Source organism: Oncorhynchus gorbuscha, linkage group LG17 (genome assembly GCF_021184085.1).
Source record: "Oncorhynchus gorbuscha isolate QuinsamMale2020 ecotype Even-year linkage group LG17, OgorEven_v1.0, whole genome shotgun sequence".
Classification (NCBI taxonomy): domain Eukaryota; kingdom Metazoa; phylum Chordata; class Actinopteri; order Salmoniformes; family Salmonidae; genus Oncorhynchus; species Oncorhynchus gorbuscha.
Window position 1 is genome coordinate 22,057,996 of NC_060189.1, and position 23,369 is coordinate 22,081,364.

A 23,369-nucleotide genomic window follows, 5' to 3' on the forward strand; every position below is an offset into this window, starting at 1 on the left:
CTGGAGTAATCTGATCGCATGAGGTTCCAGTCAAGATTTAGCAGGTGTATTTTGCACTGGCTTTAGTGCCTTATTCGGGTTTTAGAGTATTACAATCCATTATGATTTACACAAGTGTCCAAGGGAGCAGGCTAGGGCCTGGGTGACATGATTGAATCCTGTTAGACTGGTAATCTGCACATCCGGGTATATCCACAACTGTGAACAATTACCCAGAGCATAATAAGTGACCCTGAAATCAGTCACTGATTGAAGGCAAAAAAGAAAGTGTTGCCAGTGTATTTAGCTGTCACAGGAATCTTTTCCCAGCTATGTCTGAAATCAGGCCTTGATGTACACTGCCACCTGCTGGTCCACTAGATTACTTGGTGGAACCTTGATCTACATACACTTCTGTTACGGGCAGCATAAGAAGTCATGATTGATATTGAACATTCATGAGAGCTCCATGTAAACTGTGCATGACAAGCAAAGAAGCAAGCAAAGTATTTATTCCACAAACTACATATATACAAAAATACACACGTATAACATTTGAGAGTTGTCATTTCACATTAAATGTTAACTAAAATGTATAAAAACAATCCTTGATCCTTGATTATGATGCGCAGCCACAGCACAGCACTTGATCATACTGTCCACTGTAGCTGAGGAGGATAAAGAGAAAACAATGAGTAACAGGCTAAATAAAGTACAAGAGACATTAGATGCTCTGCACTGCTTGCTTAAATCATAAAATCCTGCATACCATCATAGGTACCCTCATGGAAAGTTGCGCCTGTGTTGTCAGCACACATGTACCAGTTATGCAGGGTTTAGCAGAGTCCAGTCTAGGGCTGGGTGATACGGCCGAAAAATCATTGATTTAAAAATAAAGAAAATTAGGCAATTCACTATAGATTTACTAAATAAGCTCTTGTACATTTAAAGCTCAAATACAAGGCATTTCAGTCAGCAATAATCTAATGAATTCAAGGTGTGTGAAATTAAGCTAAATAAGCCTCACTAATCAATTTATTTTATCAAATTAGTTTAACCTGCTTTTTTGCAATAATCACTGATGTGGCTTGCAAGTCTGTGAAAATGCCCAGTTACAAATTTAAAACCAAAACCATGCATGACGCACATTCACTAATAATGACTAATTTATTGTAACAGGCATTATAGGAAATTAACACGTCACAATCTCAAGTAAACGTGCTAGTGAGTAGCCAGCTAATCTTTATATTTCAAGTTTAACCAACTTGGATCTATTTGCAAGCTAACGAGGCAGACGTAAAAATCAAGAGGCCTACATTATTTCTCAGAATGAGAACATGTTGCCAAATCCTTACAGTAGTGTTATGCTTATTGCACATTTATAAACAGACTATACAGACTAAAATGCTGCTAGCGGTACAGCAATGTGACAGACTGAGTATTACATTTCCAGAATCAATGTTCATTGATACTCCTGCTTTAGTAATGTGTGCTCTGCGCGCAATTTGAGTAGTTGAGACAAACATGTATCGTTAGAAAAGGTACATTTTCTATTACAGTAAAATAATGTCTCAATCTGTTTCGGTGTCCATGACCGATTGTTGGACCAAACCGCTCATGCAAATAGCAAATTGAAACCGCTCGTCAGAGGGGAAGAGGTAACCTCTCAATTTTGTTAGTGTGAGTTGCAGAGAGAGGGGCTTGGTGTGTAAACAAAGGAAGAGGCGAAGCGAGAGGTTTCACTCTCGCCAAAATAAGCCCAATGCGTTTCTATGGGCTTATTTTGGACCTAAGCTTGTCACGTGCCTTTGGGATAACGACTTTCATTGTTAGGGCGGAGACATGATCCTCTCGCCATTATATACAGAACTCTTGTGTAAATGGGAAGGAGCACAGCACAGGAGTGAAGGCTGCGAGACCATAACTACGAGAACAAACCAATATAAAATGCATAAACATGAATTCAAAGAAACCTTGATTCTTGCGTTACAGGCATTTTGATATTGAGCAAAAACCAATTAAATTGGGGGGGGGGGGGGGGGGCAGTGCAGGTTATGTTATATGACCATGCAGTCTATTGTTCTGCCCCTTTAGTACATCCTGACAAAGTGAACTTCCTGTTGATTTTATTAGATTTGGCGTTGCCCACACGGTACCCTGTGTGAGCATTGAGAATAAACTAAGTCGAGAACTCCATATACCATGGAAATTATTTAATTTATTTAACTTCCTGAGGTCATTACACTACGATAGCGAAATCGCAGTAGATGCAGTGCTTGCCGTTTTTACTCAACTCGGAGATGCTCCCTCTGACTCGATTAAAAAAAGGGCAAATTCAGTGGATGAAAGGAGAAGGGTGAGGAGTCACTTACTCGATGACGGTGCAGACAGAGCAGCAGGATCTGGAGCAGCTGGCGCACTGCTGGATGCAGGAGGGGCAGGCTGGGCGGTCACACTGGGAGCACGGCCTCCTGGTGCCCTGGGCCTTCTGACACACACAGCACCCCACTGGAGTCAACGCTGAACCTGAGACAACCATACACACAGACCATTCTGGAAATTACAAAATATCCCAATTGTGGGCAAGTGTCCGTCTCATGTACTAACGCACAGGTGTCAAACTCATTACACAGAGAGCCAAGTATCTGTGGGTTCACACTCCCCTGTAAGGTCACAGATGAGTCCGAAAATCACATCAACTGGTTGTATATAGGGCTGGGACAATACCAGTACCGCAGCAAGGAATAAAAACACGAAGTGGATTTAACTTCTTTAAGAAAAACAGCCCTAATGTTGAAACAAACATGTCATCCAACTTATTTTACAACCCATGGCACACAATATTTACATACATATGGTTTCTAATAGACCCGGTCGTCTGCGGTGTTTATTTTTTTACCTCTAAAAAGGTAAAAAACAACCAGCAGTTTGACACCCCTGTACTACACAGTAATCATTTCCTGAAATGAAGTTGGAATGGCGATTCCAAGTCTGATAGTAGTGGTTTCCTTCAGCCCACTCTCAGATGTGGGTGAAAGGTTGCAGTTTACATGAGAAGCTCATTACCTTGAACAGGTGTAGTTCTCTGTAGTCTGCCATCCTGCCCAATCAGTGTCTGTCCCCTCAGGAGTGTCTGGCTCACATCAGGTTTCATACCTGACCCCGATGGCTGTATTGCTGAGCACTTCTCTGCATCTATATTCCGGATTTTGGTCCCATTGAAGAGCAGGTCCTTCGTCTTTTCTGGAAGAGAGGTGCCGAGACATTAACATACTAGCAGTTTATTATTTTTATTTCACCTTTATTTAACCAGGTAGGCCAGTTGGGAACAAGTTCTCATTTACAACTGCGACCTTGCCAAGATTAAATAAAGTAGTGCGACAAAAACAACAGTTACATGGGATAAATGTACAAAATGTACAGTCAATAACACAATAGAACAATCTATGTACAGTGTGTGCAAATGCAGTAAGATTAGGGAGGTAAGGCAACAAATAGGCCATAGAGGCTAAATAATTACAATTTAGCATTAACACTGGAGTGAGATGTGCAAGTAGAGATACTGGGGTGCAAAAGAGCAAGAGGTAAGAGCAAGAGGATAAGTAACAATATGAGGATGAGTTAGTTGGGTGTGCTATTTACAGATGGGCGGTGTACAGGTTTAGTGATCGTAAGGTGCTCTGACAGCTGATGCTTAAAGTTAGAGAGGGAGGTATAAATCTCCAGCTTCAGTGTTTTTTCCAATTCATTCCAGTCATTGGCAGCAGAGAACTGGAAGGAAAGGCGGCCAAAGTAGGTGCTGGCTTTGGGGATGACCAGTGAAATATTCCTGCAGCAGCACGTGCTACGGGTGGGTGCTGCTACGGTGACCAGTGAGCTGAGATAAGGCGGAGCTTTATCTAGCAAAGACTTATAGATGACCTGGAGCCAGTGGGTTTGGCGACGAATATGTAGCAAGGGCCAGCCAACAAGAGCATACAGATCGCAGTGGTGGGTAGTATATGGGGCTTTGGTGACAAAACGGATGGCACTGTCATAGCAAATTGGATGTCGTCTGAGTAGAGTATTGGAGACTATTTTGTACATGATCACCGAAGGATATTCAGTTTTACAAGGGTATGTATTGCAAAATGAGTGAAGGAGTCTGTTGCAAAATAGGAAGCAGATTGATTTAATTTTAGATTGGAGATGCTTAATGAGAGTCTGGAAGGGGAGTTTACAGTCTAACCAGACACCTAGGTATTTGTAGTTGTCCATATATTCTAAGTCAGAACCGTCCAGAGTAGTGATGCTAGTCAGGCGGGCAGCAATTGGTCTAACAGTTTGGGTCTAGAGTGTCTCCCCCTTTGAAGAGGGGCATGACTGCGGCAGCGTTCCAATCTTTGGGGATCTCAGACGATACGAAAGAGGTTGAACAAGCAAGTAATAGGGGTTGCAACAATTTCAGTGGATAATTTTAGAAAGAGAGGCTCCAGGTTGTCTAGCCCAGCTGATTTGTAGGGATCCAGAATTTGCAACTCTTTCAGAACATCAGCTGTCTGTCTGGGGGGGGGGGGTGCTGAGATGTTGGCCGGGGTAGGGGTAGCTAAGTGGAAAGCATGGCCAGCCGTAGAAAAATGCTTATTGAAATTGGATTATAGTGGCTTTATCGGTGGTGACAGCATTTCCTAGCCTCAGTGTAGTGGATAGCTGAGGTGCTCTTATTCGCCATGGACTTTAGTGTCCCAGAACTTTTTGGAGTTTGTGCTGCAGGATGCAAATTTCTGTTTGAAAAAGCTAACCTTTGCTTTCCTAACTGTCTGTTTATATGGGTTCCTAACTTAACTGAAAAGTTGCATATAGCAGGGACTATTCAAAGCTAGTGCAGTGCACCACAGGATGTTTTTGTGCTGGTCATGGGCAGTCAAGTATGGGGTGAACCAAGGGCTATATCTGTTCTTTGTTCTACATTTTTTGGAAGGGGCATGCTTATTTAAGATGGTGAGGAAGGCACTTTTGAAGAACAACCAGGCATCCTCTGACGGGATGAGGTCAATATCCTTCCAGGATGTCCGAGCCAGGTCGATTAGAAAGTGTTTTAGGGAGCATTTGACAGTGATGAGGGGTGGTCGTTTGACCGTGGACCTATAACGGACGCAGACAATGATCACTGAGATCCTGGTTGAAAACAGCGGAGGTATTTATTTCTTTAGAGATGGACTTTTAAAAGTAGTAGCTCGAACTGTTTGGGCATAGACCTGGATAGTGGGACAGAACTCTGCAGGCTAACTACGACCCCTTTAGCAGTTCTATCTTATGTTTCACCAAGACGTAGCTGAACAAAGAAACTGACAATATACAGCTGGCAGGATTTTCCAAGCACCAGCAGAACAGAGATGCTACCTCTGGTAAGACAAGGGGTGGGGGTGTGTGTCTTTGTCAATAACAGCGGGTGCGCAATGTCTAATATTAAAGTAGTATCAAGGTATTTCTCGCCTGAGGCAGAGTACCTTATGATAAGCTGTCGACCACACTATGTGTATTATTCGTCCATTTACCACCACAAAGCGAAGCTGGCACTAAGACCGCTCTCAACCAACTCTATAAGGCCATAAGCAAAGAACAAAATGCTCACCCAGAAGCGGCACTCCTAGTGGCCTGGGACTTTAATGCAGGCAAACTTAAGTTTCATCAAATTTTTACTAGCATGTCACGTGCAACCAGGGGAAAAATAAATCCTAGACCACCTTTAGTCCAGAGATGCATACAAAGCTCTCCCTCCATTTGGCAAATCTGACCATAATTCTATCCTCCCGGTTCCTGCTTACAAGCAAAAACGAAAGCAAGAAGTACCAGAAACTTGCTCAATGCGGAAGTGGTCAGATGACGCGGATGCTACACTACAGGAATGTTTTGCTATCACAGACTGGAATACGTTCCGGGATTCATCCAATGGCATCGGCTTCATCAATAAGTGCATCGATGATGTCGTCCCCACAGTGACTGTACGTACATATCCCAACCAGAAGCCATGGACTACAGGCAATATCCGCATCGAGCTAAACGCTACAGCTGCCGCTTTCAAGGAGCAGGACACTAATCTGGACGCTTATAAGAAATCAAGCTATGCTCTCAGACGAACCATCAAACAAGCAAAGCGTCAACACGAGATTAAGACTGAATCCTACTACTTTCGGCTCTGACGTTCATCAGATGTGGCAAGGCTTGAAAACTATTACGGACTACAAAAGGAAAATCCAGATGCGAGCTGCCGAGTGACGTGAACCTACTAGACAAGCTAAATGCATTTTATGCTAGCTTTGAGGCAAGCAACACTGAAGCATGCACGAGTGCACCAGCTGTTCTGGATGACTGATAACGCTCTCGGTAGCCAATGTGAACAAAACCTTTAAACAGGTCAACATTCACAAAGCCGCTGGGCCAGACGGATTACCAGGACGTGTACTCAAAGCAAGCGGACCAACTGTCAAGTGTCTTCACTGACATTTACAATCTCCCTGACAAAGTCTGAAATACCTACATGTTTCAAGCGGACCACCCGAGTCCCTGTGCCCAAGGAAGTGAAGGTAACCTGCCTAAATGATTACTGCCCCATGGAACTCCCGTCAGTAGCCATGAAGTGCTTTGAAAGGCTGGTCATGGCTCACAACAGCATCCTCCCGGACTCCCTAAACCCACTCCAATTTGCATACCACCCCAACAGATCCACAGATGACGCAATCTCAAGCGCACTCCACACTGGCCTTTCCCACCTGGAAAAGGCACACCTATCTGAGAATGCTGTTCATTGACTACAGGTCAGCGTTCAAAACTAGTTCATACAAAGCTCACCACTAAGCTAAGGACTAAACACTTCCCTCTGCAACTGCATCCTGGACTTACTGACGGGCCGCCCCCAGGTGGAAAGACTAGGCAAGAACGTCTGCCATACTGATCCTCAACACTGGGGTGTGTACTTAGTCCCCTCCTTTATTCCCTGTTCACCCACGACTGCGTGGCCAAACACGACTCCAACACCATCATTAAGTTTGCTGACGACACAGTGGTAGGCCTGATCAACGATGAGACAGCATATAGGGAGGAGGTAGGAGAACTGGCAGTGCCAGGACAACAACCTTTCCCTCAATGTGAGCAATACAAAGGAGCGGATCATGGATTACAGGAAAAGGCAGGCCGAACAGGCCCCCATTAACATTGACAGGGCTGTAGTGGAGCAGGTTGAGAGCTTCAAGTTCCTTGGTGTCCACATCACCAATGAACTATCATAGTCCAAACATACCAAGACAGACGTGAAGATGTCAAGACAAAACCTCTTCCCCCCTCAGGAGAAGGAAAAGCTTTGGTATGGGTCCCCAGATCCTCAAAAGGTTCTACTGCTGCACCATCGAGAGCATCCTGACTGGTTGCATCACTGCCTGGTATGGCAACCTCTCAGTATCTGACCACAAGGCGCTAGAGGGTAGTGCGAATGGCCCAGTACATCACTGGGGACAAGCTTCCTGCCATCCAGGACCTATATACTAGGCGGTGTCAGAGGAAAGACCATAAAATTGTCAAGACTTGGGTGACTGGTCTCAAAGACTGTTCTCTGCTACCGCATGGCAAATGGTACCAGAGTGCCAAGTCCAGGACCAAAAGGCTCCTCAAAAGCTTCTACCCCCAAGCCATTCGACTGCTGAACAATTCATAATTTACATTACACTGCTGCTACGTGCTGTTTATTTGTTACCTATGCATAGTCACTTCACCCCCACCTACATGTACAGATTACCTCAACTAGCCTGTACCCCTGCACACTGACTCTGTACCGGTGCCCCCTGTATATATCCTAGTTATCGTTATACTTGTGTTATTACTACCTTTTTTTGCCTACTTGGCAAATATTTTCTTCTTCTTGAATGCCACTGTTGGTTAAAGGGCTTGTAAGTAAGCATTTCATGGTAGTCTACATTTGTTGTTGTATTCTGTGCATTTGGCAAATAAATCAAACTTTTGTGGAACTGGGATTCCTGGGAGTGCATTCTGATGAAGATCAAAGGTAAGTGAATATTTATAATGCTATTTCTGACTTCTGTTGACTGCACAACGTGGCAGATATCTGTATGGCTTGTTCTAGTCTCTGAGCTCTGTACTCAGATTATTGCATGGTGTGCTTTTTCGGAAATCTGACACAGCGGTTGCATTAAGGAGAAGTGTATCTAAAGTGCCATGCATAACACTTGTATTTTCATCAACATTGATGAGTATTTCTGTAAATTGATGTGGCTCTCTGCAAAATCACCGGATGTTTTGGAAGCAAAACATTACTGAACGCCAATGTAAACAAATTTTGGGATACAAATATGAACTTTAGCGAACAAAACATACATGTATTGTGTAACATGAAGTCATCTGATGAAGATCAAAGGTTAGTGATTAATTTTCTCTCTATTTCTGCTTTTTGTGACTCCTCTCTTTGGCTGGAAAAAATGGCTGTGTTTTTCTGTGACTAGCTGCAGACCTAACATAATCGTTTGGTGTGCTTTTGTCGTAAAGCCTTTTTGAAATCGGACACTGATGGGATTAACAAGAAGTGTATCTTTAAAATAGTGTAAAATACTTGTATGTTTGAGGAATTTTAATTATGAGATTTCTGTTTTGAATTTGGTGCCCTGCACTTTCACTGGCTGTTGTCATATCGATCCCGTTAGCAGGATCTAAGCCATAAGAAGTTAAAGAAAACCTTCTGTTCTGTTAGACAGGTAACTATCCACAATATAGCAGGGGATGTAAAGTAGAGGTCGACCGATTAATCGGCATGGCCAATTTCAAGTTGTCATAACAATTGGTAATCTGCATTTTTGGACGCCTATTATGGCCGATTACATTGCAATCCACGAGGAGACTGCGTGGCAGGCAGACCACCTGTTACGCGAGTGCCGCAAGGAACCAAGGTAAGTTGCTAGCTAGCCTTAAACTTACCTTATAAAAAAACAACCTTAACATAATCACTAGTTAACTACACATGGTTGACGATATTACTAGTTTAACTAGCTTGTCCTGCGTTGCATATAATCAATGCGGTGCCTGTTAATTTATCATTGAATTACAGCCTACTTCAACTTCGCCAAACGGGTGATTTCACAAAAGCACATTCGCAAAGAAAGCACAATCATTGCACCAATGTACCTAACCATGAACGTCAATGCCTTTCTTAAAATCAATACACAAGTATATATTTTTAAACCTGCATATTTATTTAAGAAATTCATGTCAGCAGGCAATACTAACTAGGGAAGTTGTGCGACTCCTCTTGTGTTCAGCGCAAGCAGAATCAGGGTATATGCAGCAGTTTGTGCCGCCTGGCTCATTGAACTGTGTGAAGACCATTTCTTACTAACAAAGACCGTAGTTAATTTAATAGAATTTGACATAATTATGCAATGTAACAGCAATATTTAAACTTAATGTTACCACCCGTTCGATAAAATACAGAATGATTCCGTATTTTGCGGAAAGAATAAACATTTTGTTTTCGAAATGATAGGTCATTAATATGGTCAAATCTGGAAACTAAGGCTCGTATTTCTGTGTGTTTATTATATTATAATTAAGTCTATAATTTGATAGAGCAGTCTGAGCGGTGGTAGGCAGCAGCAGGCTCATAAGCATTCATTCAAACGGCACTTTCCTGCGTTTGCCAGCAGCTCTTCGCAATGCTTGAAGCAGTGCCTTCAAGCCCATCAATTCCCGAGATTAGCCTGGCAATACTATGGTGCCTATAAGAACATCCAATTGTCAAAGGTCTATGAAATACAAATGGTATAGAGAGAAATAGTCCTATAATAACTACAACCTAAAACTTCTTAGCTGGGAATATTGAAGACTTAAAAAGAACCACCAGCTTTCACATGTTCTGAGCAAGGAACTTAAGTTAGATTTTTTTCACATGGTACATGTTGCACTTTTAATTTCTCCTCCAACACGGTTTCTGCATTATTTAAACATATTTGAGATTTTTATTTATGTATTATATTAAGTTAGTGTTAATTCAGTATTGTTGTAATTGTCATTATTTCATATATATATATATATATATAAAAGAAGCCAATTAAAATCGGTATCAGCTTTTTTTTGGTCCTCCAATAATTGGTATCGGCGTTAAAAAAAAATCATAAATCGGTCGACCTCTAGTGTAAAGACATAACACAAGTTTTTAGCAGCAGACTATGATCGATAATGTCAAAAGCCGCACTGATGTCTAACGCACTGATGCCCTGGCCCCCCAATGGTGGAACAAACTCCCTCACGACGCCAGGACAGCGGAGTCAATCACCACCTTCCGGAGACACCTGAAACCCCACCTCTTTAAGGAATACCTAGGATAGGATAAGTAATCCCTCTCACCCCCCCCCCTTAAGATTTAGATGCACTATTGTAAAGTGACTGTTCCACTGGATGTCATAAGGTGAATGCACCAATTTGTAAGTCGCTCTGGATAAGAGCGTCTGCTAAATGACTTAAATGTAAATGTAACAAAGCAGCTCCCACACTTTTTGTTTGATGGATGTCAGGAGAAGGTTCTGCCGGAACGCATAGTGCCAACTGTAAAGGTTTGGAAAAATAATGGTCCGTTTTTCTCCCCCCAACGACCCGTGCACAATGCGAGTTCTACACAAAAATGGTTTGTTGAGATCGGTGAAGAACTTCACTGCCGTGCACAGGGCCCTGACCTCAACCCCATCAAAAACCTTTGGGATGATTTAAAAAAAAAAAAATTTTTTATTTCACCTTTATTTAACCAGGTAGGCTAGTTGAGAACAGGTTCTCATTTACAACTGCGACCTGGCCAAGATAAAGCATAGCAGTGTGAACAGACAACACAGATTTACACATGGAGTAATCAATAACACAGTACAAAAAATAAAAAAGTCTATATAATTGTGACAGAATGGAATCAAGTCCCCACTAGATGTTGGAACATTGCTATGGAAAGCCTTCCCAGAAGAGTGGAGGCTGTTATAGCAGAATGGGGAGGGGGGGGACCAACTCCAAATTAATGGGCATGACTTTGAATGAGATTTGACGAGCGAATGTGTCCACATAGTTATGGTCATGTAGTCGGATTAAGTGACAAAATAAGACACCATAGTTAACTAGCTGCCAGAGAGCATGGCCAAATGCAAACGTCCCTCGTATTAGCTAGCCAACTACAGTACTGTCGCGCATGAGACATTCACGTAACGTTGGCTAGATTAAAGATCCACCCAGCGATTTGTTAAGACTTGTAACTAGGTAGTGGCTACCTAGAAATAGCCACCAAAGGCATACACTGCATTAAATGCCTGTCATGGGTGGATTAGCTATATAGCTAACGTTACTATCAAGTAGCTAATCAATTGACATTAATATTTGGCGTAGACAGCTAGTTAACAGTATGTGATCTAGCGAATACTGTTTTATCTGGTACAAGCTAGCTAAACAACAAAACAGCGTAGGGCTAGCATTGCTAAATTAGCGAATAGATGAATAATTGGTTAGCTAGCCAGCAAACATTACCGAAGACCTCTTGCCTGTACGTGTTCCCAAATACGCCGTGATGATTCAACTCCTTTTGTCCAACGTGAATTTTATACTGTGATGAGAATGACTCAGCGAAAGGATACGCTCTTTTAGTCATTTCTACAAAGAACACGCGACCAAATTTGCTTGCTTCAACACAGGGACAAAAAAAAAATCTTATAGCCAGCTACCTCAGCGAAAAATACATTAGCACGCTAACTAACCAATCCGATCTTGGACCTCTTATCACATGACACTGTGTGTTTTCTCACGCAAACCCTGCTCAAACCAGTGTCTCAAACCACAATCGCAAGTTTATGAATGTTAGTGATGCATTCTGTTACAATGTTTAAGAAAACTCACGTTTTAATATCACTACTAGTTACATACTATCATTCCTCAATGCATAAAAATACCAAGTTATGTAGCTATCATATACGTTTTATTTCAAAGCTTCCAGTGAGGCAGCATCTCATTTACTCATGCTTTGTTAGGTCTTGCTTATGAACTTGTAGCTAGCAAAGACAAATCAAATTCCATATTAGCCTACTACAAAATGACTTGCATTTACAAGGATGACAATTATTTATCACACTGTTTCACTCCTAAACATGTGCAAACAAACAGCTGGTTGGTACAAAATATGTGTAGTCTGCTGGTTTGATAAATGAGTAAAAAAGACTGAAACAGTAGATGTAAGGCAGGTAAGGTTACACAGGAGGAAAAGTTATTGGATGTGTTTTTATATTTCATGTTTGTTGTGTGGCACAAGGTAAGATTTACTCCTTGGTCAGTAATAGGACTTTCTGGCCGACATCATCACAAGGCAACTTACTGATGAGAAGCACTGCATAGATAGATGTAAAGTTACCAACATTACCAGTCAACATTGTTTCAAAGCTACACAAATCTGTTGGCATAAGTTGTTTTTTTTACCACAATATTAGACAGTTTGGGGGTTGCAAACATATGTCACATCATGCCATATCTTTGTGCGTCCATCTTGAGGAGAGAGGAGGTAAACTCTCTAGAACATCTGGATCATGCACTCTCTGGACTTTCCTACACCGACCCACTTAACTGTAGAGAGAAATGACAAAGGACATTTCAAAAAACATGAACACATCCCCAAAACATTTGCACTAGACAAGTATCATCCTTGCAGAACTGGGTACTAGTTATGATATAGTATAGTGCCCCTACTGGCACATTTAAGCCATGTCCCTGGTACTCAGTTGGCTCTTCAGTTTCCTATATAGGGGTCAGTAATAGTATGCTGGACTATGGTATGGTTAAAACTGGGTCATGTTCAGTAGACATGCAACTGAAGAAAATGTTTTGAAATGGAGGTACTACTACTACGACCTATAGGCTTACTTGTCCAATAAGAAGGATTTATTTTGTTATCAGTTTGGGTCAGCAGGAACACCCTCTATCCTATATGTAACTTACTGGGTACTCCAATGTGGTTCTCCACAAAGCGGATGTAGTTCTGAGCCTTCTGGGGAAGATTATTCCACTTCCTCGCTGCAGACGTGTCACTCTTCCAGCCGGGGAAGGTCTCATACTCTACCTCCACTTTGTGCAACAGCTCCATGTCAGCTATGTGAGTGAAGGATGAAGATCATAAATCAGAGGAGAAATTAAATGTTTTTGAATAGATAATACTTCATGAATTCTATAAATGTCTATTTTACAGGGTAGGCCTAGTTTGGTACAGTACTTTTGAATCGAATTTAGAGAGCATACCTGGGAAATGGGGAATTCTTTTGCCATTGATTTTGTAGGCCACTCCTACTTTGATCTCATCCAGCACATCAAGGATGTCAAGTTTTGTCAAAGCAATGCTTTAAGGAAGCAATGTTATTTGTTTAACACATTTCAGGAAAGAGATGAAAACTACTACAAGAGTTACATTCAGAGGAGCAGTCACAGACAGATACAGCACTTTGAACAAGGCAGATAAAGAAATAACAAATCAAATAACCTTCCTTTCGTGAACTAACACTCGCCCCTGACTTTTTTATCCCCTATTAGCACTGACTTTGCTGATAGTTACTTTATTTAGGAAAAATATACTTACTATGACTGAGATATGTGATTGTCCCACCTAGCTATCTTAAAATGAATGCACTAACTGTAAGTCTCACTGGATAAGAGTGTCTGCAAAATGACTAACATGTAGAATGTCAATGTAGTAAAGAGTAGGGTCAGATATTCAAAAAGAGTTAAGATTTGGCAGCCTGCCTTTCAGTCATATCCACTCACGCAGTGAAGCCATTGATCATGTGAGCGTATCTCAGGATGACCAGGTCCAGCCAGCCACAGCGACGTTTCCTGCCTGTGGTCACGCCCACCTCATGACCCCTTGTCTGCAGCAGCTCACCTGTCACCTGCACAAAACCCACTCAGTTTAGAATAGATAATTTGATTGATCAATAGTTAAATACTTCAGTGTTGTCCACTTATGGACACCAGTCTTAATCGTTTTTATTACAAAAAAGTATTGAAAATAAACACTTGTGCGGTGGGGGAGATTTGTGTGGGCTATACTCAGCCTTGTCTTAGGGAAGTTAGTTAGTGGTCTGTTGATATAAAGTTGGTGGTGTGGGGGCTGTGCTTTGGCAAAGTGGGTGGGGTAACATCCTGCCTGGTTGGCCCTGTCCAGAGGTAACTTTGGACGGAGCCACATTGTCAGTCCCCAGTATCTATTCTGTATAAGTGCTTTATAAAATAAATGTGATTGATTTCAGTAAAAGGTTAGTAAAGCAATACATTTACAGTTGGAGTGAGGGATCAAGCTGAAACACGTTGACCAGAAACCCCATGGACAGTTCTCATGTTAGGTTACATAACCCCAGACCAGACAGTATGTCTATCTTGAACCCTGACTCTGGCCTAAATTTAGGCCTTGAACATGTGATCAGCATGAGAGCTGAAGAGTGTTATAACAGGCCTCTCACACAATCTGACAGCTGGCCACAGAGGCAGCGCCTTTTGATACCAGGCTTCCTACATGTGTGAGAGTCATATGATCTTAAGCACTAGGTTTACTATACATATCCAACTCAACTTGTACCTCAAATGAAAAGAACATGTCCAAACAAACTGTATATATCAAACTACTAACCCTTCCTGTATGTAAATGCACTACAACCTCTGCTAAGAGGTCTTCACCTTCATGGCACAGGTGATAGTGTACTCTCTCACTCAAGGTCACCGGTTCAAGTCTTGCTATGGCTGTTCATCTTTATTCGTTACAATATAATCTCCTTATTGAGAGAGTCAAGAATGTCTATATAGATGAATGAGCACTTACATTGAGTTGTTCTGTGGGGAAGGCACCAATTCCCACCCTGGTGGTGTAGGCCTTTGATACACCATACACTTCACCAATATTCAGGGGAGGGATGCCAAGACCAGTGCATGCCCCACCAACGGTGCAGTTTGATGAGGTCACAAAAGGATATGTGCCTAAAGGGAATAGAGAAAGTGGAAATAAATGTACATACAGATGAGTTGTCCATGTAACCATCACACTTTCTTATCCATCTTATCATTGGCACGATCCTTAATGTAAGATTGTTTGTTTGTGAATAAAGGCCCACGTTGGAGCTTAGGAGTGTGCGGACTCTATTTATTTTTTATAACAATCCGCAATGGGACCATGACATTTCTTACCAAAGTCAATGTCGAGGAGGGCAGCGTTGGCCCCTTCCACCAGAATTTTCTTTGGGGGTCCATGAAGAGCCTCGTACATGTAATAGACTCCATCCCGAACCATCGGCCGCAACCTCTCTCCATACTCCTGCACAGTACAAGACAACAAGAAGTTTCATAGATCTAATATATCTATAGTCCATGACTATTCATTCAGAGGGGATTTACCACATACCTTCAGTTTTTTCAGCTGACTTTCAGTATCAACTGTCAGGGATGAGTACATGGACTGGTACTGTTCGACAAGGTTCTTGAATCTGAAAGAAACTCCCAAATCATCTCAATCTCTATTACCTTTCACTTTAGTGGGTCAATTTAGTTCAAGAGTAAAGTCTTGAGACAGCTACAACCATATACTGTTGGACTCTCAAAATGTTTATTGTATGTCAGGTTTAGATGTTTATATTGTGTCCTATCTGTCAGTAAGCATACTTGGTAGAGAACTCCTTGAAGTCTCCCAGCAGGTCACAGACACGCAGTCCTGTGCGAGATGCCTTGCTGGCATATGTGGGTCCAATGCCTTTCTTGGTTGTTCCAATTCTGTCATGAGAAAAACACACCTGTTTTAGTTGAGGGGATTACAAAGTAGCATTTGCAATTTTACATCAGCTGTGAAAGTGATTGACTGAAGTCCTGGGATTTCTATTGACAGTGAGCCATTGTACTCTCTACCTTTATGTAAGCAACCATTGCCTTCCCTACCCTTACATCTTTCCCTCTGTTGCTTGTCTCTGGGTCTCCTGAATTCCATCCACAACCTGATGGAAATCAAACACTGTTGAAAGATAAAAGCAAAATAAATGTCATCCTTTCTCCAAGCCCAATACACAAATATACACTGAGTATACCAAACATTAGGAACACCTTCTAATATTGAGTTGCAAAATACAGAAATCATTCCTGTATGCTTAATTTTGTATTTTTCCAAATTCAGCATCATATAATGCAAAATGCATCATACGGGGATGATTTCTGTATTTTTTAAGTTATACATCTTGAAAACTTGATTGGTGACAAGCAAAACATTTTGGGACTATGTCAACAATGGACTAATGAAACAAATACCCAAAGATGTACTTTTCCTTTAAATCTTTTGTCTGGCCCAGTCACCCTCTGAATGACACACAAACATGATCCATGTCGCAATTGTCTCAAGGCTTAAAAATACTTCTTTAACCTGTTTCCTCCCCTTCATCTACATTGATTGAAGTGGGATCATAGGGGATCATAGCTTTTACCTGGATTCACCTAGTCAGTCTATCTCATGGAAAGAGCAGGTGTTCTTAATGTTTTGTACACTTAGTACATTATGCAGATAAAAATATCACATATTCTGTATACATCTTCGCTTCATTTGTGGAACCAGAAAAATACACACATACCAAGGTGAGCTCTGTCAGAGACTATTAGTCTCTTCTCCCAGCCTTTGAGACCTGGTCAGAGAATTGAGAAAAAAAGTAATTTTAATGGCTTCCGCGTCACTTGACAACTACAGCATTGACTGTTATTCTAAAAATATTTAATTTACCTTTCTTCTCATTGTTCTCCGCCTCCTCAAACAAACCTGGTAGGTGTATGACTACGCCATTACCTACAAGGGAACATATGCTAGATAAGAGCATACTGACCATTGCCTACTGGAATTAGTGGAAATGGGGATAAAGAGTAGAGAAACACTCACCAATGACACATATACTTTTGGGGTTGATAATTCCACTGGGGAGAAGGTGAAAGTCATACTCTTTGCCTTCCACTACCACTGTGTGGCCTGCATTGTTACCGCCCTAAAAGATCAAAACAAGATTGTGTTTAGCAAACCTCCAACTGTCACCAAAGTCAAGCAGCTTGATTTCACCAAAGGACAGTTATTGATTTGATTGATGGCTGTTTTGCAAAAAGGGTCAGCAGAACATGGACATAAAACTGTCAGGACATCCACTGGCCATGCATCCAGAGCAAACGTAGAATCTTATTTGAGTCAGTGTGTAATAGAGTCTAAGCCCCCTCCTTGTCACAAAGCTACCCCCTACCAACTATTTTAACAGACTTGACTGCCAGACCCTACACTCCGTCACCCCGGCTAAGACCTGGCCTTCTCAATGTCAAGTCACACTGGGAATGTGACCCTGCACCAGCCCAGTGGGTGGGGCTGGCTGAAGAAGTACACAGAGTGCTCAGTGCTGTGACCTACTGTCAATGGAGAGTACAACACAACAATTGTGTAATGGACTTTACACTGTTAGTCCCCCAATAAATGATTTATGAGCAAGTTTTGCTTTTCTTTGCTGGTCAAAGAGAAACTTTGATCTTAAGAAACATTGCCTAAGTGTCATTATTGACATCATCTTCATTAAGGAGGTCAAGCTCTATAAAGTAGAATAGTTTATGACACCCTCTTTATTATATCAATAACCCTTTGTAATTCTATGAGTATTGGTCTAATTGTGCTCTAATGCTTCCTTCCCCCAGCAGTACTGTGTGAATTTAGCTTTTTGCCATATGTTGGTACTTTGGTCTATTTGAGCATTTTACTGTATTGGTCTTCAGATAGATACAATTTAGTGATGTGTGAGGTATAGATCCCCAGTTGAGAGAATATGCTTGTAATGATCATGTCATAAGAAGAGACAAATAACCAGTCAATAGCATTCCAATTTGAAAAGTTTAATTTAAACTCCAGTCAAGTCAATAAATACAAATTCAGTTGAAATTGAAGAACGGGTAATAGTCCACCAAGGAATTTTAAAATTATTTAAACAATTCAATCTAAACTAATTTCCTGCAATGATAAAATAGAAAACACAACGGAACTTTATTGATCCTAAATTCCCTTATAACCTCGAGGACATCACATAACAGAACATTTAGGGCAAAAAAACATGTGCTATTTCAACCATTTTCCAATACCTACCCCACACCGGTCACATTGTAGTTCAATATGCTACAGTGACAGTCACTGATTCCGATGTGTTGGAACACTATTTGCTAAAGACTCACCATGTATTTTACAGCATCCATGCTTATAATTCAATGACAAGATGATATAACTTTTGTCAGTTCAAGTATGTGAATGTTGCATTAATATCGTATCATATACACACGATATTACCTGACATCTGCAAACAAGGTCAGACTCAGTCGCCAATAAATCGACGACTTTTCCTTTGCCTTCATCTCCCCATTGCGCACCGAGCACTACTGTCACTTTGTTCCCTGTTTCTTTCCGTGGCCGCTTCAGCCCTTGGGTTGGGTTGGAGGGTGGATTTGTATAACTCTTGTGGTCTTTTGCTGAACAGCTAAACGACATGATGTTGCTTATGCTGTCCGTCCGAAACAGACTAGAATGTTTCCAAGAGTCGTATTGCCATATCAATGTCTCCGTGATGTCAGGACGCACGGACCGCAGTAGGCATGATTATTAGTTCAAACAGTTGTTTCTATTGGACACATTCAGGTAGGTCCCTCCCCGTTTCGTACTGTTAGCTTCCGTTCAATAAACGTTTTGCAACAGATTCGGCCGAATGAATTCCCCCCAGATCTCGAACAGCGCCTGCATTGGGAGGAGCCCTGTCTCTCAAGTCCACATGTTAATATAAAACTCGTTTGATGTCAATAAAAAGAAAGGCAAATATAATTATTCCGTTGGTGGGCAGTTAGACCTGTTTTGGGCAGTTAGGAAGATTACAATGCTTATATGAAATTCATAACTGGCACTCTAATCTTTCGAAAAGTAGGATAAATTGTAGACCTAAATTGGCACTCCACAAAGGTTGCCGACACCAGCAATATGAAGCCACACTTGTGGAATGGGCATAGGCCCACAGTGTACCATGTGTGTCATTGTCTCCTGAGCTTCCCACCAACGTAGTCTCATTGTACCTCTTTCCGAGATGTTCATCATAATGTGTGTGCACAGCTCAATTTGGATTTGCCCGTCTGCATTTGTCACATGAATAAGGCATATCTGTGATATTTTATCGATTTGAACCTTTTCTTTTTATTGGCCAGTCTGAGATATGGCTTTTTCTTTGCAACTCTGCCTAGAAGGCCACCATCCCGGAGTCGTCTCTTCGCTGTTGATGTTGAGACTGGTGTTTTGCGGATACTATTTAAGGAAGCTGCCAGTTGAGGACTTGTGAGGCATCCATTTCTCAAACTAGACACTTGTCCTCTTGCTCAGTTGTGCACCGGGGCCTCCCACTCCTGTTTCTATTCTGGTTAGAGACAGTTTGCAGTGTTCTGTGAAGGGAGCAGTACACAGCTTTGTGCCAGATCTTCCGTTTCTTGGCAATGTCTCGCATGGAATAGCCTTCATTTCTCAGAACAAGAACAGACTGACAAGTTGCAGAAGAAAGTTATTTGTTTCTGGCCATTTTGAGCCTGTAATCGAACCCATAAATGCTGATGCTCCAGATACTCAACTATAGAGTTTTTTAAATTAAAAAATATAAATATATACTTCACCTTTATTTAACCAGGTAAGCTAGTTGAGAACAAGTTCTCATTTACAACTGCGACCTGGCCAAGATAACGCAGTGCGACAGAAACAACAACACAGAGTTACACATGGAATAAACAAGCGTACAGTCAATAACACAATAGAAAAAATAAAGTCTATATACAGTGTGTGCAAACGGCATGAGGAGGTAAGGCAATAAATAGGCCATAGTAGCAAAGTAATTACAATTTAGCAGAGTAACACTGGAGTGATAGATGAGCAGATGGTGTGTAAGTGGTGATACTGGTGTGCAAAAGAGCAGCAAAGTAAATAAAAACAATATGGTGATGAGGTAGGTAGATTGGGTGGGCTAATTACAGATGGACTATGTACAGCTGTAGCGATCGGTTAGCTGCTCAGATAGCTGATGTTTAAAGTTAGTGAGGGAAATGTAAGTCTCTAGCTTCAGAGATTTTTGCAATTCGTTGCAGTCACTAGCAGCAGAGAACTGGAAGGAAAGGTGGCCAAAGGAGGTATTGGCTTTGGGGATGTCCAGTGAGATATACCTGCTGAGATAAGGTGGAGCTTTACCTAGCATAGAATTATAGATGACCTGGAGCCAGTGGGTCTGTTGACGAATATGTAGCGAGGGCCAGCCAACTAGAGCAGACTAGAGCATACAGGTCACAGTTTTGGAAGCTATTTTGTAGATGACATCGCCGAAGTCGAGGATCGGTAGGACAGTCAGTTTTACTAAGATAAGTTTGGCGGCGTGAGTGGAGGCTTTGTTGCTAAATAGAAAGCCGATTCTAGATTTGATTTTGGATTGGAGATGTTTAATATGAGTCTGGAAGGAGAGTTACAGTCTAGCCAGACACCTAGGTATTTGTAGTTGTCCACGTATTCTAGTCTAAAGTAGGCCAGTTTTATTGCTTCTTTAATCAGAATATGTAACGTTCGTTGTGGGTTGGAGAATGTGAGGACCAATGCGCAGCGTGGTAGGTGTGCATATTCTATTTAATACAAATACTGAACACTTGAACAAAAACAATAAAACAACAACAAAAAACAGTCCTGAACAGTGCAGCAAAACACAGAACAGAAAATAATCACCCACAAATCAAGGGTGCAAAACAGGCTGCCTAATTATGGTTCTCAATCAGGGACAACGATTGACAGCTGCCTCTGATTGAGAACAATTTCAGGCCAAACACAGAAATACCAAATTATAGAAAAAAAGAACATAGACTGCCCACCCCAACTCACGCCCTGACCATACTAAAACAAAGACAAAACAAAGGAACTAAGGTCAGAACGTGACAGAATAACAGTTTTAAGCTGTGCTAACATAATTGCAAAAGGGTTTTCTAATGACCAACTAGCCTTTTAAAATGATCAACTTGGATTAGCTAACACAACGTGTCATTGGAACACAGGAGTGATAGTTGCTGATAATGGGCCTCTGCATGCCTATGTAGATATTCCATTAAAAAAATCAGCCGTTTCCAGCTAAAATAGTCATTTACAACCTTAACAATGTCTTCACTGTATTCTGATCAATTTCATGTTATTTAAATGGACAAAAAAAACATTTTCTTTCAAAAACAAGGACATTTCTAAGTGACCCAAACTTTTGAACGGTAGTGTATATATAGTACCAGTCAAACGTTTGGACACGCCTACTTATTCCACACTATGAATTAACACATATGGAATCATGTAGTAACCAACAAATCAAAATATATTTTAGTAGCCATCCTTTAAAAGCCACCCTTTGCCTTGATGACAGCTTTGCACACTCTTGGCATTCTCTCAACCAGCTTCACCTGGAATGCTTTCCCAACAGTCTTGAAGGAGTTCCCACATATGCTGAGCACTTTTTGGCTGCTTTCTTTCACTCTGTGGTCTAACTCATCCCAAACCAGGTCACTCCATCACTCTCCTTCTTGTCAAATAGCCCTTACACAGCCTGTAGGTATGTTGGGTCATTGTCCTGTTGAAAATAAATGATAGTCCCACTAAGCACAAACCAGATTGGAATGGCGTATCGCTGCAGAATGCCGTGGTAGCCATGCTGGTTAAGTGTGCCTTGAATTCTAAATAAATCACTGACAGTGTCACCAGTAAAGCACCCCCACACCTCCTCCTCCGTGCTTCACGGTGGGAACTACACATGCGGAGATCATCCGTTCACCTATTCTGCGTCTCACAAAGACACAATGGTTGGAACCACAAATCTCAAATTTGGACTCCTCAGACCAAAGGACAGACTTCCACCAGTCTAATGTCCATTGGTCATGTTTCTTGGCCCAAGCAAGTCCCTTCTTCTTATTGGTGTCCTTTAGTAGTGGTTTCTTTGCAGCAATTAGACAATGAAGGCCTTATTCACACAATCTCCTCTGAACAGTTGATATTGAGATGTGTCTGTTACTTGAACTCTGTGAAGCATTTGTTTGTGCTGAAATTTCTTGCCATAATATGGACTTGGTATTTTACCAAATAGGGATGTCTTCTACCTTATCACAACACAACTGATTGTCTCAAATGCATTAAGAAGGAACGACGTTCCACAAATTACATCTTAACAAGACACACCTGTTAATTGAAATGCATTCCATGTGAATACCCCATGAAGCTGATTGAGAGAATGCTGAGAGTGTGCAAAGCTGTCATCAAGGCAAAGGGTGGCTACTTTGAAGAATCTGAACTATAACAAATATTTTTTAACACTTTTTTGGTTACTACATGATTCCATATGTGTTCTTTCATAGTTTTGTTGTCTTCACTATTATTCTTCAGTGTATAAAAGAGTACAAATAAATACATTTAGAATTTTAAATAAAACAATTAGTAGGTGTGTCCAAACGTTTTACTGGTACTGTATATATTATTTTGCATTCCCTCACTAAGCTAACTACCTTCACATCCAAGAGCACATAGACGAACAGCCTTTGGTAAGTGTCCTTTTGTGTTGTAATTTCACATTTGGAAGGTGCATGAAACTATTAGCATGACTTTATCATTTCTAGCACAGCCAGTTATCTAGCTAGCAAGCTATATGAATGATGAACTGACATTAGCTACTCTTGAGGGGATCACTATTGTAGCTAGTTATGAATAGCGACAACTTGATAATAATGGAAAAGTTGTTTCCAACAAAACATTTGCATACTTTGGCAATGTCATCATATGTCCATGCCCCTATAGTGTAATTTCGATGAAACAGTCATTAGCTTCCGTCTATCACGATTTTTGGGCACCACTATGGCGCCGCCGGCAGAGGGCGGCTTGAAAACGTTCATCACAATGGCATGACGTGACCCAGTGACGGAAGTGCAAGCTATGAAAAGCAACATTAAACACTTATGAAAACCACATTTTCGTACCCTACAAAAATAAATTGAACTGTATTTTAAGACGGTTAAATGCTCTACTAACAAAAACGCTGTTTGAATTGTAAGTCCCATACATATACTTACAATTCTAACAGCTTTTCTGTTAGTAGAGCATTTAACCGTCTTAAAATACAGTTCCATTTCTTTTTGTATTGTACGAAAATGTGGTTTTCTGTTTGTAAATTTACATTTGTGTATATGAAATTTGGCCAAAAGAATAATGAAATTAATGACATAAAACTGTTTCAGCTTATTTCTATTGTATGTAAAACAAACAGTACATCTCTCCATAATAG

At 41.2% G+C, this 23,369-nt stretch overlaps 2 protein-coding genes across 2 annotated transcripts; both read right to left on the reverse strand.

Moving 5' to 3' along the window:
• Positions 1–473: 473 nt before the first annotated feature.
• On the reverse strand, positions 474–11,822 carry LOC124001360 (apoptosis regulatory protein Siva-like). Its single transcript, XM_046308093.1, has 4 exons — positions 11,518–11,822; positions 3,046–3,222; positions 2,352–2,505; positions 474–647 (listed from the first exon to the last, which is right to left on the reverse strand). Exons 1-4 carry the CDS (start codon positions 11,636–11,638, stop codon positions 599–601), a joined length of 501 nt encoding a protein of 166 aa, XP_046164049.1. The 5' UTR covers positions 11,639–11,822; the 3' UTR covers positions 474–598.
• Positions 11,823–11,945: 123 nt separating this feature from the next.
• On the reverse strand, positions 11,946–19,246 carry LOC124001359 (adenylosuccinate synthetase isozyme 1 C). Its single transcript, XM_046308092.1, has 13 exons — positions 18,350–19,246; positions 16,922–17,024; positions 16,769–16,831; positions 16,623–16,673; positions 15,949–16,015; positions 15,673–15,780; positions 15,416–15,497; positions 15,202–15,328; positions 14,840–14,994; positions 13,789–13,913; positions 13,270–13,367; positions 12,973–13,122; positions 11,946–12,600 (listed from the first exon to the last, which is right to left on the reverse strand). Exons 1-13 carry the CDS (start codon positions 18,545–18,547, stop codon positions 12,548–12,550), a joined length of 1,380 nt encoding a protein of 459 aa, XP_046164048.1. The 5' UTR covers positions 18,548–19,246; the 3' UTR covers positions 11,946–12,547.
• Between the last annotated feature and the right edge of the window lie 4,123 nt (positions 19,247–23,369).

Bases quoted from the DNA above. Each gene is read 5' to 3' on its own strand.
- LOC124001360 (XM_046308093.1), bottom strand. From the start codon at position 11,638: ATGACTAAAAGAGCGTATCCTTTCGCTGAGTCATTCTCATCACAGTAT. The intron at 3,223-11,517 runs GTAATGTTTGCT...CCTCTCTTCCAG, and splicing joins GTACAGGCAAGAGGTCTTCG to AAAAGACGAAGGACCTGCTC. The intron at 2,506-3,045 runs GTAATGAGCTTC...TGGTTGTCTCAG, and splicing joins GAGAACTACACCTGTTCAAG to GTTCAGCGTTGACTCCAGTG.
- LOC124001359 (XM_046308092.1), bottom strand. From the start codon at position 18,547: ATGTCGTTTAGCTGTTCAGCAAAAGACCACAAGAGTTATACAAATCCA. The intron at 16,832-16,921 runs GTGAGTGTTTCT...GTTCCCTTGTAG, and splicing joins CAAAAGTATATGTGTCATTG to GTAATGGCGTAGTCATACAC. The intron at 13,914-14,839 runs GTAAGTGCTCAT...GGTTTTGTGCAG, and splicing joins TCCCCACAGAACAACTCAAT to GTGACAGGTGAGCTGCTGCA.